This window comes from Dicentrarchus labrax, unplaced genomic scaffold (assembly GCF_905237075.1).
Source record: "Dicentrarchus labrax unplaced genomic scaffold, dlabrax2021, whole genome shotgun sequence".
Classification (NCBI taxonomy): Eukaryota; Metazoa; Chordata; class Actinopteri; family Moronidae; genus Dicentrarchus; species Dicentrarchus labrax.
Window position 1 is genome coordinate 13,573,811 of NW_026136720.1, and position 18,272 is coordinate 13,592,082.

General features: G+C 40.0%; 1 protein-coding gene and 1 long non-coding RNA gene across 2 annotated transcripts in view; both read left to right on the top strand.

Moving 5' to 3' along the window:
* Window positions 1–201: 201 nt before the first annotated feature.
* Window positions 202–18,272, top strand: part of roraa (RAR-related orphan receptor A, paralog a) — a 180,543-nt gene continuing 162,472 nt past the window's right edge. Inside the window, exon 1 of the mRNA XM_051381895.1 lies at window positions 202–686. Coding sequence (XP_051237855.1) covers window positions 533–686 — 154 coding nt within the window. The 5' untranslated portion in view covers window positions 202–532. The remainder of the gene's footprint in view (window positions 687–18,272) is intronic.
* On the top strand, window positions 1,200–7,258 carry LOC127352981 (uncharacterized). Its single transcript, XR_007881217.1, has 3 exons — window positions 1,200–1,664; window positions 6,714–6,847; window positions 6,931–7,258. It is a non-coding gene; the product is annotated as an uncharacterized LOC127352981 (long non-coding RNA).

Genomic DNA, 18,272 nt, shown 5'->3' on the forward strand with positions numbered 1-18,272 from the left:
GATGTGATTTGCAGGTTGTGAATAAATCAAAACAACAACCACAAGAACTGCAGTTGACTTGCAAATCATATTCATGTTTTGCAGTTTAATAGCCCAATAATATGGTTTAGATGCATGTTATCATGGTGTATTTTCACCATTTTGGCCAGTTTTCAGTTTTAGCACAATCTGCCCAACATGTAAAAAAGATAATACATGGATGTACACAAGTGCCGAGCAAGGTCAGACAAATAAAATATTTCCATTCCCATGTAAAACTGCGCAGGGTCGATCTGCATGGATTACTTTCAGGCCTACATCTATTCTTCGGCTATTGACAACCTCTCCCTTTTCAGTGTGCATGACTGGAGCTCTCACTAGCGCTGCTAGTGGACAATCAAACCTACACACCCACCTCCAGACACACTCGCATTTCTCATTTCTTACTTCTAGTCTAAATTAGATAGCAAGACGTAGTGTCGGAGCTCACAGATCGCATTAGAATTAGTTTCAAGTACTAGCGGTAGTTAAACAGTAAACCTTGAAATTCAACATGGAGTCCCCTCCAGATCCAGCGAGCGACCCGGGCAACAGCGCCTCGGAGCCGGCTACCCCGGTCAGGGAAACCCCGGTAAACCTGGAGTCGCTCCGGAAAGCGGACCATCCAGCCCCGGTTCGAAGGCAGACCTGTTCAAGCACCAACAGAGGTAAGCGGACCCTATTTCGCTTTTTACTGTGTGGGGAATGGAGACCGATCGAGGGTTTTTTTAATCAAACTTCCAAATGAATTAAATCGTTTCTCCAATAAATAACAGCACGCTGTCTAAATTCACCCAACCACACATAGACAGGGCTGTTTTATTTAGTATCACCGCGGCTTTTTCTCTCTTTTTTTGCCCGTTCGCTTGTAATTAGTGCCTCGGTGTGTGTTTGCTGGTGTTCGGGCTCCACTGACAGCTCAAATCATAGGGGGGTGATACGGTCACAGATGTCACATTTACTCCGGCTGCAAGATAAATCAATTACCCAGCAACTTGAAACTGACCAACGGGAGCTTCTCTTCGTGCCAAAACAGGCCAACCTGTCCGCTCAAACGCGATATTGTCAAAGTGTCAAAAGTGAACTTTTGGAGACTGGGGGGGCTAGTTTATCGATCAGAACCCCTTTCTCCATTTGAGAGGACGTGTCCTCCACTATTACAGACACAGCGCACAGCGATTTTCTAACATCTTTTCCAGCTCACAATTTTTTTATTCCTGTGGGCAAAAAGACGCCCCAGCAGCTGGAATTTGTTTAGCTCTCAAACACTGTTGCAAGTATGGAGGCGGTTTGCATGCCTTTTTTATTTTTTATTTTTGCGACTAAACCTCCACATGATCACACAATAAATAAAAAAAACTGAAACAGGCCTATATGATCAATTAGCCCCGTTGGAAGTCTGTCTGTGTTGCTGCTGAGGACCAGTTCATTTTACATGATTTATCCACCACGTCCCGTCCATGTTGTACAGTACAGACAGTATTTAACCACACCCCCTCTCGGCTGTCTCCAGTGCAGGCTAACCGGGCTCATCCAAGTTCAAAGAAATAGTGATTTTCTCTGCTGATTCTCGTCAGGCAGAGAGTTGGTGCATACACACGACACTCAGGCAAACGGCGTATATTTGACAATTAATTCATTGCACGGTGGGTTTTCTTTTTTTTGTGTGTGTGTGCGCACTCTTCCTGTGCGCAAGGGTATATTTAGAGTGTGATATGGTGAATGTGGAATGTAAGCTGGTTATGTAACAGGTTTAGCCATAAACAGAGGCGCGCAACTGAGAGCAGAAATCATCATCGCAGATCTTTTTCACTTTATATACAAGAGCTCACCCACTCCCCATGATCACCACGGTTGTTTAATTAAAAAAAAACCCACAACCAGTGCACTTCAGCGGGTATTTATACTCCACTGAAGGGAAAACTGTGTGACTTTGTGGGTTGGCACAGCCGGAGCACTTATGTAATAGCGGGGCAAAGACAGGTAGTAGTTGGGAAGCTTCGTGGATTGATTTCTTTTTTTTCGCAAGTCTGACTTTGAGACACTCCTAACCTGCTGACCCATATTCACCCCACCCTTTTATGCACAGGATTAAAGTGCGTCTGGGAAAGAGAAAGACAGGAAAAAGAACGCCTTCGGTCTGTTATGTAATGCTGAATGGATGAAAAAAAAACTTGTTCAGTGGGAGAACCTCTGCAGCTTTAAAGGAGTTTCCCTGCACTGTAACTTTATTTTGACCCTTTTCAAAGAATAAGAACGATTATTTGAGAGTGTTAGCAGCAGGAGGCTTGAAGAAAAAGTTTTGAGAACTTTTTAAGAACTTAGATTTTGTACTGCAAGTCATCATTTGTCTGAAATGGGTTGTGAATAGATTCCTAAATTCTTTCATTGTCTCATGTGTAGTTTATATCTCAATGTGCATTAGCCGTTTCGTCGTTTTAAAAAGACTGTGGTAACAACAGGACATTCATTTTTATCTTTCAGAAACATTAAGAACTGTAGCTTTAATGTGCAGTTATAACTTAAAATGTAGGAGTGTGTTTACAAGGCATTATAAAACTGCCACAGTCAGCCTATATTTTCTTTCAAGGACGCTTAACTGGGTTCACCAAGCAGATTCTTTATAAATGTCATAATGTACAAATATTCAGAACATTCCCCATGCAGGAAAGCGGAGGAAAAGTTTTGCTGCCATAAAGAAATGACGACTTAATTGTTTTATTTAATAAAGCATCGACGTGAAAGTGCAAGTGTTCTGTTAATAAGTAACTGTGGTTGTTTTATTTGCGTCGGCACAGTTCAGTGCAGGATTACTCAAAAAATAAAACAATAAAAAAAAACGGCTCACTGTAGTGTTAGACATTTTTTAGGATTACAGTTCTACGCTCAGACTCTGACTTTTCAGGCCAGCCGCAGAAACCAACATCTGAAAGGCAGCAGACACTTGCTCAAGCGAAGTTTCCTCTCTTTACACCAGCTGTATTAGACTTTCTGAGGATGCACATTTCTTATCCTGCATGCAGAGCGTTTACTGTTTTAACCCTGAGTGCTAATACCTTTTAAGTAGAAAGGGCTTACTTCAGCAGAAGCTCTGCTGTAAGACTTGAGTGGGTCAGAGAACAGGCCTTGGAGGGCTGTGGATATCATTACTGGAAAGAAGAAAGGGTGTTATTTTCATATTGCAAGATCCCTCCGTTCGCAAATTTGGAAACAATCAATATTAATGGCTTGGTTATGTAAGGTCATGGTCTGCAGAGGCCTGAAACCTCGCAATTGCACAGGGAAGCTTTGAAGCCGCAGATCTGATAAGAGCTCTAGTGTCCTGGATCCTCTGTTAACATGACTTTGTTTGAGTGTCAAAAGAGTGTGTGTGTGTGTGTGTGTGTGTGTACAGTACGTGTGTGTTGCCTTACTGTAGTAGTAGATTTCACTAAATGACACGGACTACTATATGCTTGTGTTCTTACGGCGCACAAATGCTTGTCATTGTCGTTTACACTGACAGTGAGTCATCTGAACATCATTTTGCCTTCATTGGGGAGAAAGAGGTGGATGCTACTCATGAAAGACAAAAAAAACATATGTTGCTTTTGACATTGTGAAAGTTCTCACCAGGTAATGTGCACTGTGGTTTCCTACAGTGGAGAATATTAGAGTGCGTCTTGCTTATTAGCTTGCCTCAGTGTCATATCAAAATTGAATCTCCTTTGATCTTTTCATACAAAATACCAAGTATTGTTTTGTTGTTAAATGTTGGTTTCATTTTGAGAAGCAAATCTTACCTGATGCTGCAGTTTTTGTTGCTAATCCAAACTGAAAAGGAAAAGTATAAAAATATTCAGTCTTCTCTTAATGAACACGTAACCAGACTTTCATCCAGCAGTTTTATTTTTGGGCAGCGGAATGAGAGCTCTCGGCTAGAGTGGCAGCATTTATTTAGTTGTTGTTGACACAAGACGGATGAGGTGCCGAGACGCAGAGGCTTTTAAATAAAGGTTTTACACGAAATCTCAGAAAGCCAGGAGTTGGCATTGGTTTTGCACGCCACTCGAGTGGACAGCGACATTGTTGGGGCTGTGGCATTCTCAAATTCAATGAATTAGGGCTCTCTGCCCGCTGGAGAGCATGAAGATACAGGTATAGGCTTATAGCTGAGCCTTCAGCTCGGACAGATCCGGCAGAGGAACTCCATTAGGTGTTTCTTTTTTTCTGGCTGGCTGCCTGTAACATAATATTGAGTTTCAGTCCTCCTGCGTTTTCAATTCTTATGTCTGGGTGAGCTGATAATATCATGAACTGTTTTATTGGTACCTGTCAGACAGTTAACATTGTTAAATGTTAACAATCAGCCTATTTGAAGTCAAAACTGAGTATTTGATTTATTCACATAAAGTTCTCCTCAGAACATGAGCCAATTCAACTGAAAAAGATGAGGAGTATTTCTTCGATGTTACGCTGAACTGTTGCATAGGCGGTGACATCTGCTCCTAGCTTAGACTTTGGCACCGATACCTTTGTTATGAGCTTCAAAGGTCAAATTACATTCGAGCAGCAGCATGCTTATCTAAAGAGGATGTACCTGTGAAATGTCAACATAACATCAGGATTAGTAGTTTAATGCGCACTGATTGAGATTTCGTCATATCAGGTGTGATGCTCTTTCTTTCTCGCCGTCAGTTAAAAAATAATAAGTAAAAAATTGTATAAAATAATGAGACATGGTTTCGGCTCAAATTGTCCTACTTACGTATAAAGCGCTGTGAATTGCTCTTTAGTTTTTAGGTCCCATGAAATGAAAAATCCTGCTTCTCTTTTCCTTACCCCATTTCCCTCTGTGGATTGTTTTGTTCTCTATTGTCATTTGCCAAAAATGTTAAAAGCGTGTTTGGTTATTTTTATATCATAAACCAGTTCATTGCCAGTAAAGTTTCAATAAAATGTGATCATTGATTTTACACATACAGTCAATAAGTTTACCTTTGTAATAAAGATAATTAGCAGTAGTAGAATAATACAGACCAGAAACCTTGTTTCCATTTCCGAAAGTGTATCAGTTGTGATATAAATGACTCAAATTAACTTGTTAAGTTGTACCTCATGATTTTAAGTCCTGTCTTAATACCCTGCTTTTGGGGAAGATTACACTGACAAAGGCAATTTATGGGCCCTATTAAATCAAATAGTTTTCGTGCTTTTTAAATAGCAGACATTTTAAGCGTTTTAGCTCCGCTAGTTCAGCTATAGTGCGAGGACGGTTAACCACGTTGGTTTAGTTTGGTATATCTGTGTGGCATCTAGGGGGCACTAAGAGTTTTAAGATATTTTTTTGTAATTTTCATTGGAGCATTTAATCAGCCGTATCTACGAACTGGAGGGCTTTCAAATCATGCAGTAACCTGTGATTGTTTTCTGTATTTGATATGAGGGAAGCTGAATGAAAGGACTCCTGTGGATTGTACTGTAGGAAACTGCCTTGTACACACACTGCTGGTTCTCCCCAGCCAGTGAAAATTTACACACACTGGCAGGACGTTGCTAGCTGTTAACTGGCATACCATAGCCTGAGTTCTCAGCCCATCACGCTTTCTGTAAGTCTAAACACGAGAGCCAATAGCTTCGAAGTTCACCATGCTCAAATATGTATGCATTTATATCAATTATCAATGTATCATCATTTCATTGCTTCATTTAAATTCTGTGTCACCTAATATAATGCAGAAAACGTGATTTAACAAGGTTGAGTCCCTGTGCTTTCAATCAATACAGGAATTTTAATTATAGTACAATGATTGTACAAGTTGTTAATTGGTGCTGACATATTACCAAACAGTGTATTACACAGCTCAGGATGCACACTGTAGATGCAAATGTATTCCACAGATGTTTTGGTTTAGCTGGATTTTTTTTAACCTGTAAATCGGCTTTTAAGTTCATCTGGGGTATATTGTAGGCAATGCAATGCAATGCAAGCCCTAACAGGCCCCTATATTAATTAAAAAAAGTTTGGAAATGTCAAACTTACCCTAGACCAAATCTGAAAGTTTTATTCTTGTGGGACAATTTATTTTGGAGTTTAAATCACCAGTGGCTTAACTGGGGCTGGCGAGGAAGTTTCAACTGGTGACAGACACCAGATTTGATGTGAAATCTCCAGTGGTGAATGATAGCTCAGATCTATGGCCCATTTACAGAAGTTTGTATCTTAGATAGAAAAGTCTGAATAGTAATGACCGGAAATACTCCAGATGCATTATTGGAGGGCGTTAAAGGCATCTAAATTTAATGTGGTACACTGTGACCTAAGTACTGGTGCCGCTTGGCTCCGTGCTGCTCGGCGCTTCTCTGATATGAAATGGGCCCCTTAGAAGAGGACTGGAGGGAGAGAGGTGGTGAGAGGGGTCTAGAGGATCACTCAGAGGAATTCTTATGTCACATCTATGGCCAAGCCTTTTACATCTCTACCAGTGTGGAGGGTGCAAAGCTCCCAAGCAGGTAGGTAAGCCCCTCGCACTGAAAATCCCAGTACTCAGTCAGGAACTTTGACCAGCAGTATCTTTGAAACCATCATTCCTGTGCTTCTGAACACAATCATGTTAGACATACTGTACATTCACCTCATGTGTGTCATGTCATGTGAACCTAAAGCCGTTGGGTGTCAACATGCTTAGAGAAAAAAAATATTTTTTTTACCACAGAGGCTTTAGTGCTTCATGCAGGCTGGAGAGCACTGACATGTGTTTAACACTTGAGAGAAAAATCAGGATGATCTCCCGGCAACGGAGGTTCTCCCAGACGTTATGTGCATGTGCACGCTTTAAAACAGGAAGAGGTACGGTTGTAAAATCTAAAGTATGTTATTCAAACGGCACACCTCGAGAGCCTCTTAACGGTTATTTATCTTGCTTTCTGTAGGCTAAACGGCCCTCACGGCACCTCTTAAGGACTCTGTTTAGTGGTGGACTACGACATCTGACTGAAGATGAAAGAGATGAGAAAGATGAAAATGGAAATGTGTGTTGCATATTGTAGCTGTCTAGCATAGATGAAGAACAGTAGGAAGGCAGAAGAATCCATGTGCTTTCTCCTTTGTTTAGAGTGATAATAATGTAATGCTGTGTGCAAGTGTATATTCTCAGGATGTATTAAATGTAATCAGAACAGTCTAGACTAGAGATGGTGGTCTCAGGATTTGCTGAAGCTATTGGTCTCTTGTTTCAAATACATCAGTCTGGATGTTTTATCTTGTGTCTACATCATTATTTTACCACATGTGAAGTTATTGTTATTCGTTTCCTCAATTCCCTCTTCAACTTTTACAAATAATTTATAAATAATATAGTTGCAGGAGCAGAACACTTTTTCTGGTGCCTGTACTTTTTGATTTTCCTTTGGTTCTATCACACAGGATAAGGTAATAATACCAAGGAAAGCAAGGCATGCATATCACATGCTCCGCTGCAATTTTCATTACATGAGTAATGCTAGAGTATTACTCAACAAAGTTTATTTGTCACCTGAAATAAACAAAAAACTTTTGGAGACAAGCGAGATAAAATAATTTCAAAATCAGTGTCATTTCTGTTGGCTTGATTATTTATATTGGAATAACAAGCGCAACTTAATCTCATAAATAAAAAAGGGAGAGATACAGATCCGTCCCCTCCAGGTACAGCCGCCACTTAATCGAATTAGCTCCACTCTCAGGCTTGACGGGCTCTTCAAACACCCCTGGTGACTTCTGAGTGCCGATTACAATCAGCTACTATTTTCAGCCTTTGATTAAAATCTGGTGAGGTTGGACAGAATTTTTTTGAGCGCAGAACCAACTAATTATTAACATCGCAGCCCATCTCTCTCTTTTTTTTGCCAGTTACAGAGGGCCAGTGGGCTGGAGTAGTTAAACAATACCCATAAGTATTAATCATGTTGAATCTATTAGCTTCTTCTTATTGAAACATCTCACACTAGTCAGTTTGTTGTCCAAACACAGATATTTGTACTGACCTTTGAGTCATTGGCTTGAATTTTTGTGAAATCAAAGAAACTTTTGTATTTGTTTCTAGAGTAACATTTTGTCTGAGTCTGATAAATCCTAACACTATAATCTTTGTTAAATAATCTAGCTGTTAATACAGATTTCCTCATCTGGCAGACAACAATGATGAACACAACTCTTTACTCATAAAATAATAGAAGATGATCACAATTGTTCATGCCTCACACAGTATGTCATAGAATCATTGTAATGTGCTTGTCAAAGACAATTCGGCTCTTTTGTTACTTTCAAAAGGCAGCTTTTGAATATGAATAAGTCACTGATGAATATTTGGTTCTCGCGTGTCTGTGGATTGATTGCTTTAGGAGGCGTACTAAGACGGAGTGTGGCACGATGGGACTCGATCAATGCAGCAATGCTGCTGCTGTGCTGCTTTCTGACAGTGATTGAAAGACAAAGTTACTCTTCACCATGTATGATACATGAATCCTGCTCTCATTAACTGACAAATATCATCTGATCAATCAATATTTGCAGCTTTATTTAACTAATGCCATACTTAAGAGGCAATAATTAACGCCATGCTGGGTTGTTAAAAGCCTATTTTTATGTGACAGACAGAAATAGACATACAGAAATAGGAAGATGAAGGCCTTTGGTTGATGTTGATAGTGGCGTATCGTGCAGACCTTCCTTAAACACTGCACTATGAACTTATGAAGAACTTATCTTATAACAATTCCTGTTGCTTTCAAGTTATATTAATTTACAAAACTTTTTTTTGTTGAATCTTCTTAGCCATTATGAATGACTAAAAAGTATTTGGGTTATTGCTAGATTAAGGACAGTATTTAAATGGAAGTTCAGAAATATCTACATTTTGAATTACTGTTGACATAAAACCAACCTTCATAAACTTCTTTTCTCTACATAAACTATTTTTATTCAACCTTTGTTGAGGTTATACGTTTGTTTGAGTAATTGAAATATAGTATGAAACAGTTTAACTGAGGGAATATTCATTCGATGTCATCTTCTGTTAAACAAGTGTGGCTTGTGATGCTCATTAATTTCTGCTTGCTCCACTTACAGTGTTTGGGCTCTCTTTGCTGGCTCAGTGCCACAGCGTCTTCTGAAAGAGCCACTTCATCTCTGTCAGGGGCAGGTGGAAATTTGCTGCACACTTCTAATTGGACAAAGTGCCTTTCAAACTCTGAGCCATCATACACAGATCAGATTATCATACAGACCAGGTGTCAACAGAGGTTTTTCACCTCCCTCTTCCCTTCCTGCTCTCTTCTGCATCTTTTGGTCGACTTTCAGATTTTCTCTGTGCTGTGTCGCTTTTTAACGCTTAGTGGCCCAAGGCATAGTGAGCTTTGTTTTATAGATTAATTACAAGAAAGTATTTTGACTTTGGAGCTCTTATTGTATACTGTAGAGCAACATTCAGACAAAAAACGTCTTCTAAAACTGGGAGAGATCAAAGTTATTTTCAAGTGATTTACCAAGTTGCCTGCTCAAACATCCTAAGTTTAAAGCAATACTTTGGTCATCTTTAGTCTCAACTATAGAAACATTTTCAACAGCCAGAAGGAGAATGTGAGGCTGCAGGCTAGCTCACAGGGGGCTTTAAGGTCTGCAGTGAAGCTCTGGGCCAGACCTCACGCGCTTGTAAAAGTAATCTGTGAAATCTGCAGATCAATTCTTCATATAACAGGTAACCAGTGAAAAGAGCAGAGCTCAAGTGATGTTATTTTGTCTGTTTGAATCACTTAGAAGCATAACTGCTAAATTTTGAAGGAAAAAATAAAAAAATGTTGGTCAAAATGCTTCAGGCCAGTAGAGTATATAAAACTTTGTATAAGAGACGCACTTTAATCAATGGCCTTTAAGGGTGCTGTATATCTGTGTATTGTCAGTTCAAGAGTAGAAGGAAATATTTTTTTTTTGTTGATATGAAAAATATGAGCCTGTAAATGGAAAATAAGATGGGGCATAAAATTGAACCTTGAAGAGCAGCCCAGGTAATGTGTGTTGAAAGATGGGAAATAAGTATGTAAGAGGTTCTGTACACGCTGAACAGATTACATTAGGTGTTGTTTTTCTTTACGTGACCCAGTATTTTACTCTGTCAATTTCAGCTGCGTTGAGCGCCAGAGTCTACAATAAGATCTAAAAGGATGAACATTGAACAAATCTGATTTTTTTTATTTTAATAATGACACCTGGGCTGTTGCTCCTCTGGCTCAGGTTAGCAGTGGAGCACGGATGTGGAAGCAAAACTTGAGGAATTATTTGAAGAATTAAGTGGCAAAACAGCAGTATCTCATTTTTATCACAGTATCCTTTGATAGTGGAAAGGCTAAACCAGTTGCATATAGTGATAAATACATTATCACTACTCCTTTCACATCAGGCAAACATGGCAACATTTTGGCATACTCAATTGCTTATCTTGTCTGCACGTCGTCAGCGCAGATGTATTACCCTGTGCTGATTTGATTCTGGGCAAAGGGAAGTGGACAGGAGAGATTGATGGTGGTGTCCCCAGTCAGACAGATAACACCTGATTCTGCCTGCAGGGGGTTGGTCTAGCACACTCCTCCCCTGCACCTCAGATGCGTCGAAGGCTGTGCTGAGGAGGTGAACCGTTCCTTCACTCAATGCAAATTCAGGGCCACATTCGGAGATGATCCCAGGACGATTGAGCCAATGTGGCCCCGAGCACTCTGCACCACATGATCCATGCATCAGCCACACCTGGGAGAAACCCACACAGGCATGGGGGTCATTTGTTTAACACAGGTGCATCATGTATCTCAACGCACTCAAACAAGCGCGAACACACACGCACGTACCCACACGCTTGAACAGACGCACACATGCCTGAATGCACACATACACGCAGATACACAAGTGTTAATGAAATGCTGTCTACATGGTCCAAAAATGTCTGCAGTGTTGCACCTTTTGTTATGACCTGTTGTTTCTGTCACGTTTTACGTTTTTGGAAGACAAAATAGGGAATATACTTTAGAAATTTGGTACTTTAAGAAACTGTGTTCAAAGGACTGTGATGTACTATATGTAGTTTTGGGTGTGTTGCATTTTTTAAATGTAATTACTAATATACTGCTTCAATATTTGGTATCAGCAGATATTGTAGTATTTACATGTCATACTGGATTCATATTTTGAATAAGCTTATGCTTTCTTCCCAGTGATTAATAGTCAATTCACAAAAAATAAGTCAGCCACAATTTAATAATGGATGAATTCAGTCATTTATCAAGCAAAATCCCAAACTTTTCAAATATAAGGAGTTGCTGTTTTTGTCTGTTTTTTATCTTTGGAAATTTGCATATCTTTGGGTTTTGGTCTGTTGCTTGAACAAAACAAGCAAATTGAAGACACGTTAGGCTCTGGGAAAATTGTATGCCCCCCCCCACTACTTTCTGACATTTATAGACAAAATAATCAAATAACCAAAAAAGTAATTTAAAGATGAATTGATAATGAAAATAATCATTAGTTGCAGCTTTAGTATAATTTAAAGAGTAGAATAAAAACTATAAAAAGTAAAATGCTCTTCATATTGGCATAATGCTGGATTGTTCTCTGCTCTGGCTGCGCCATATGGACACAGAGGGCATTTAGAAAAGACTTTGCTCTTTTTGCTTTAAAAGCTCTTCTGGTGCTATTACATAATTTATTATGATTTACCAACCATCTCTAACATCTAAGTGTCTTATGATCCCCAGGAATCAAAGTATGCTTCCATCCTCAAACAGACATACAGTGTAGCAAAACAAATTTTCTTTTTTTTAATTCAATAACAAGGTGTGCAGCACAGGTTCTCAGTGTGTGAAGCAGATGGTGAAAGGCTAGTGTATAATAGATCTCAATATTAACTGTAGCACATGCTGGGAGTGTTGGTGGATGGCACACAGCAGAGTAAAAGAGAAGCAATGACCTTCTGTCCCATCATTTACCCCCTCGTGCCCCCCATACCGCTCTCAAATTACTTTGTTTTAGCCAATTAAAGCAGCCGGCTGAGCATCAAGCAGGCTGCCATTTTTCGCTCACCTGGACCCATGTGACATTATCGCTCTGTCATCGGGAGAGATGGCCGTAAGTGGGAATCCTCGGCGTGGCACCGTGCCACCTTAGACCCCACTGTGCTCACTGAGATTAATGCAATGATTCTCCCTCCATCTTGCAAGAATCTCAGTTAGCTCTCTCACCTGTTCGCGGTGATAGCGCTGCACACAGCTCCTCACTGCATGAAGCAATAAGCAAATGACTGCGGTGGTTATAACACGCTCCAAAGCAGACTACAGATATACATCTAGTGATATTTCCTGTATTACCCCTGGTACCAAAAAAACGATCAGTTTCTGAATGTGCAAAGAATCTATTGTCCTTAAGTTGCCTTGTTGCTGATCAAGATAGCATATGCTGAGAAATGGTTCTCCATCCAAATCCTTTAATGGCTCAATAATAGAAAGAAAGACGGCAGACACAACAATACCATGGCACGGGATGAGTGAAAGACCGGAGTGTGTGGTGTTTAACAGCCATACGAGCACAGATTATGTGCTTGAAGGGGCTGAATTGAGTGCCAGCAGTGACAGTTGGGCTGGGAATTGAGTGTGCCTGGGACGTGCGGCTTGACTCCGCTCGGAAACACCACTGGGTCCAGGGCTCATCTCTGTAGTCCTCTTCCTCCCTCTTCCCGTACAGGCATTGTGGCCTGCCGTTTGCTCCGCTTCACCAGGGGAATGGACGGGCCCCTGCTCCCGCTTGATGAGCACTCACTAATGGCTGCTTCTTTGAAAGCTGACGGGCTCATTTGAGGAGTGTCTTTTACTTCCCTCCAGCTTGCCTTGGCTGGGCATTCGTCAGGCTGCCTGGCTTTGCTGTCCTGCCCACACGATGGTGTGCCAAGGGGCTGAAACGTCTGTCATTTGTTTTACTTTCAAATAAAAGTTGATGATTTACCAATAAAAAGTAAAAATAGTCTTTTGATGATGTCTGGAGGCATATGGAGAAAGTGTTGCAATGGCGACATTTTCAGCACTTTGTCAGAAATAACAAAAGGCGAAAGAGATTTGTCTTTTTGCTTTTGTGTATCTCCTCTGATAAAGAATTGTGTGGCCATAGTTTTGTGTAAAGTGACCAAGTACGCATTGAAAGTGTGTTAGATATTAAATATGGTTGAGGCGGCATTACATTAATGTCAACAAGCTTCTTTAACATCTGATTCTGTATCAGTTGTGATGGCTTGCCAGAATGCACTATGATGTCATGAAAGGAAGCAGAAACAATTAAATCCCCCTCGTTCATGTTTTATTTAAAAAAAGGTATTTTTACTGTTCGACTTCACAAAAAGAACTCCAGCAGCAGTCTTGAAGATATGTATTCTTAACGCAACTTAAAACTGGGAGGTCTTTAATAACAAAATAAGCAGCTGTGTTTGAAAGTGGGCCCCTTGACAGTTTCCATACTTATCACAGGCTGTTAGTCTTCTATAGTTCAGAAATATACACAAACCCAGCAAGTATGACAAAAGCATCTACCGTAAGAAGAGAGGGAACCAACTGCAGTCTTAAAAGTGAGGAGTAGGCTGGTATTTTTATGAAGACACTTAACTGTGGATGATATGTCATACCACTTCTCTTGATGGATCAGTAAAGCTGCCAGTAGTCTGGTTGCTTATCTTACTGCTACCCTTGACCACTGGCCTGTCTTTTCACCCCAGAGGGAGCCATTGGTCCTGTTGCCCTCCTCCTCATTGGCGTACCAGTCTCCAGCTTCTGGAGACTCCATTAGGAAGTTGGAGTCGTCCTTGGAAATCACCTTTCTGTAACTTCTACTGTCTCCACTCTCTCTAGCCCTCTCCCTCTCCCACTCTAGTTCATGTACACTCTTTTTTTTTCCCCCACTTGAAACTAGGGTGAAGGTCAGAATGGCGAATTTGATATAAGAGCTGACGTGCTTCCGTGGAGCACCTTGTCAACTCAAAACAATAGGTTTGCAGGAGCTGTTATGCCGAATAAAGAATGTTCGCATATTCCCAGAGAAATGTCCTCCGCTAGACATTCCCAATAGAGATGAGAACATTTGTCTGCATACATTTTTACCGGTGCTGGCCCAGTAGAAATTGGAGGTTGAAGCAAAATGAATTAATTTAACATGTGAGCAAATAAGTTATTTCACTTGGGAGATTGAAAAAGTCATCCAATTTGCATTTTGGAACCTTTATCCTTGTGATATTTGATTTGGTCATTAAATGCTCAAATGGTCTGCACTGGTCCATCTTATTCAGCTTTGTGTTGATGTAAATTAAAGCTCCTGTTCAAACCCAACATATAATGTTGTAGCTTTATTAGGCTGCACATAATGTCTGTGAAGAAGTAACAGATGTTAGCAGTTGCATAATGGCAAGAGAAAAAGCAGCTGGCTGTGGTGCTGTACAGCGGTGTGATCAAATACTTTAATTTGATCTGACCTCTTTGTCTCAGTGGTATCTCTGAGCTGCCTCTTGGTAGGAGCTTACAAAACAGTGTCGTCAAACAGGTCAGGATGAATAGAGACAAGAGCCAGTCAGGTCCAGTGTGCAGTTGAATATACTGCACACTGGAGCTGACTGTATCATTAGTGAGGACATGACAATAAATTAAGTTTAAGTAAGGTTTTTTTCCATAAATGGCCATTTATTATATTTCTGAACACGGTATTGATGTATCCTGTAAAGTAATAAAAAGATAACCCTGATTAGGAAAACGTGTAAAAAATGGACTGATGGATGTTAATATAGCTGCTTTATTCATTTCCATTGTCACAGATCTCTCACCAACCAGTTGTCACAGGCAGTTTCATCTCAAATTAAATTCATTTGGATATGACATTTTAATTGGAACACCATTCCCATTAATTGAACAAATTAGAGAAAGTCTGCTGGGGGAAAGGTAATCTCTGGGAGAGATGATTTGGAATTCACAATTTAGAATTAAAAATCAGCTGCTCGGCTTTGTTTGTGTGGCAGCCAGTTTGCGGCAGTGCGCACAGGCAGCGCCAGTGCTTGAGGTCTCGGCGGCACTCAGGGCTCACATTGTCTTCATTAAACGCGATTAAGGAATAGGTCAATTTAGTCTGCTTGGCTGGTTGGAGCCGTGCATTTCCTCCTATGAAATGTCTTTGTCTTTGTCTGCCCAGGCTCTGCGGGCTCGAGCAGTCACTCGAGCAGCAAATATGATCCGTCACTATTTTATGCATGTTTACATGTTTGATTGAACGTCTTAGTGAGTCATGGCAGTATAGTTTTAAATGTTGTCATTTAGTTTTTTATGGGTGTGTGAATGTGTGTGCGTACACATGTGTTTGGCTTTCATGCCTCTGTGCTCTGTTTCAGCACGCATGCTGCCTGGCTGCTGATGAGTTGCTTTCTGATTAGCAATGAAAAGCGCTGTTCACCCCGCAGCTTGAACTACTGTAAGCAATTAATTACGCTAATAAAAATCACCTTAAAATTTGCGTGGTTGATTTCATAAACATATGTTGATACAGAAATGGTCCCCCAAATCAAACATGGGGTTTTTGGAATGTTTAAGGATGACTAATTGTTCATTTTATTAGTGGCTAAATAGAGGGTTTTTTTTTTTTTTTGCCCCTGTTGTTTTTTTTGTTTGAGAGGATTCACTGTTGCTTTTAGGAAGTTCAGGTGCCACAAGTGTGTGTGTGTGTGTGTGTGTGTGTTTACAGTCTCTCCACATTCATTTCTGTTTAGAATAGAGCCTGTGTTGATGCAGTGTTTTGAAAGTGCCTTCCAGAGAGAACATTGACACTGACTATATACAAAATGTGTTGCAAATTTCATTTTAGGGTGGCCACCTGTCAATTTTGGTAGACTGGCAAGTTGGCCAGGAAGTCCTGGTGCCAGGAGGAGCCAGGTGTAGATAAATGTTGCACATATGTCATCAGATTATAAAGGAAATTGTCTATTCATCCTGCATATGCAGGACAAAATGCTTACTTCTAACAAATTATTGCTACATTATTCTCTAATTTTATGTACATTGTTCTGCAGTATCAAACGAGATATGTGTGTTACGTACTGCATGTACAAAAAAAGAGAAATCTCTGTTGCCCTTTTGCTAATATTTGTACTACAACTTTGCAAAAGGCGCCTTTTGAAATTTCAGCTCATTGTACTTCACCCTATTCAGATCATGTGGTTTCTCAGATACCACATTGTTATGTGTCAACAGACCCTACAAGCACCTGTGACTATGGAACTGGATGCTGAACCTTGAAAATGAAAATCAAAGCACAGTTTATTCTGACTGAAACAGTATTTCAACAAATGTTCCTAAATTGAAACACGCTTTCCTCTGATACGAATAAGGTAAGGAATATAGAAAAATAATATCTTGGACTGTCAGGATGTACAGTCGTGGTCATGTAAAGTGGTTGAGAGCCCTAATTAGAGCTCTCTATAGGAAAAATGTAGAGGGAAAGCAGAGGATAGGGTGTAAGGAGGAAAGAGAGAGAGCCAGACAGAGGGGGCTCCTAGATAGTGGGGCCAGGGGGAAAAAGTTCCCCCATGCTTGTCAGAGTTTGAGCAAGTTCAGAATTGATGGAGCCCACAGGCAGCACTGCTAATTTTAGTTGAAATCACCTAAGTGGTTTGGCTAATTTATCCAGGCTCCTCGGCCTCAGCCCGTGGTTTCTGGCTCTCCCCTGCCTCCCCCTCCCTGCCAGATATATCCACAAAGCGTGAAGGTACCAGGAGGTGACAGTGGGAACAGAAGGGTATTTTGTGCCCAGCTGATTTGTGGAGCACTGGGTGGTTTCAACCTGTGTCATACATTTGGATATTGTTTGACCCTTAACGACAGCCCAGGTTCAACCATCTATTTCATAAAATGATTTATACCACTCTGTATTTAATCAAAAAAATGAAATTACATTTTAATTTTAAACCATATGAAGAAAAATAGATGCAATCACTGATATATCTGGTATCTCCTAATGATGTTTTATATTTCACATTCCCGATATTTCTGGATTTAAATATCAGGAGATGACAATCATTTTAAATCTTTTTGAGAGGATGTAGCCAGCCAAGTCTGATTTTGTGTAATGATGGTCTGCCAGCTGGATATGCTGAACATGTTGAAGCTCAACAAGCATCATTGCCGGCTTTTGATTGTTTATTAACAAATCAGACGGTCCCATCCTTTGGTTTGGGATTCAAAACTAAACTTAAAATTGTCATGAAGGCACAATGTCAGCATAGATAAAATGAATATCTTGCTTTGCAGGAATTCAAATTCTGTTATATTCTTAAGCTTGTAGGCTAGAATTCAAATTGCAAGTTATGGCTGCGTCTGGGATCCTGGATGTGACTGTTAAGGTTATTTGATTTTAGACATTTGCATGATGAAACCGGAGCAGGTTGTCTAAACAAGTGAAATATCATAGTGACTGAAGTACATCAAAACCGTCAGACGTTGTGAGTTTCTTGAGTGTGAAGCAGCATGGATATGCATGCCAAGATGTTGCTTGTGTTTATCTGTTGCTCGACTCAAGGGTTTGTAGGGAGTAATTAGTGTCATACTTGCTCAGTGGGTCCTGTTCACTTTAAAAAATCAATGAAATGGCTCACTGTTCATTATTAAGTGACAGCTCATAATTGAGAATTTAATGATGTTAAATTACAGCAAGTTTGTTATGTATTTAATAAGTAGTAACAACAAATGGTATCTTGTTAGGGAGTTTGTTAGACAAGAAGCTTTCATATATAAAAAAAAGAATCTTGCAACTTGGTCACACCTGATGTGACTTCACACTAAGTCATAACAATAAAGGTTCAGTTCCTCATACAGTCAATGTTAAATACCATCTGTACTTGAATTATTAACCTAATCTATTTTTATAATATGGAATATGTCAAATATCATATGAGAAACCTTGTAAGGTTTTTTTTAAACCAGATTGTGTTAGCAGCATGAAAGAAACACTGAATAGCTCACCAGGCCTGTGCAGTCATCCATTCATGAATCAATCATTTTGAAAGAAAAGTGCAGCCAAAACTGGGAAGGCAAGGGGATGTGGCAGCTTTGGTTTAATGTTACCTTTGATGAAAAACACTCAAATTAATCTAATAAAAAAACTTTCAAAGACATTATGAAAAGCCCTCCTGTTTTCTCAATATTTAATTTGCAGACAAATTAAATATTAATTGATTTCT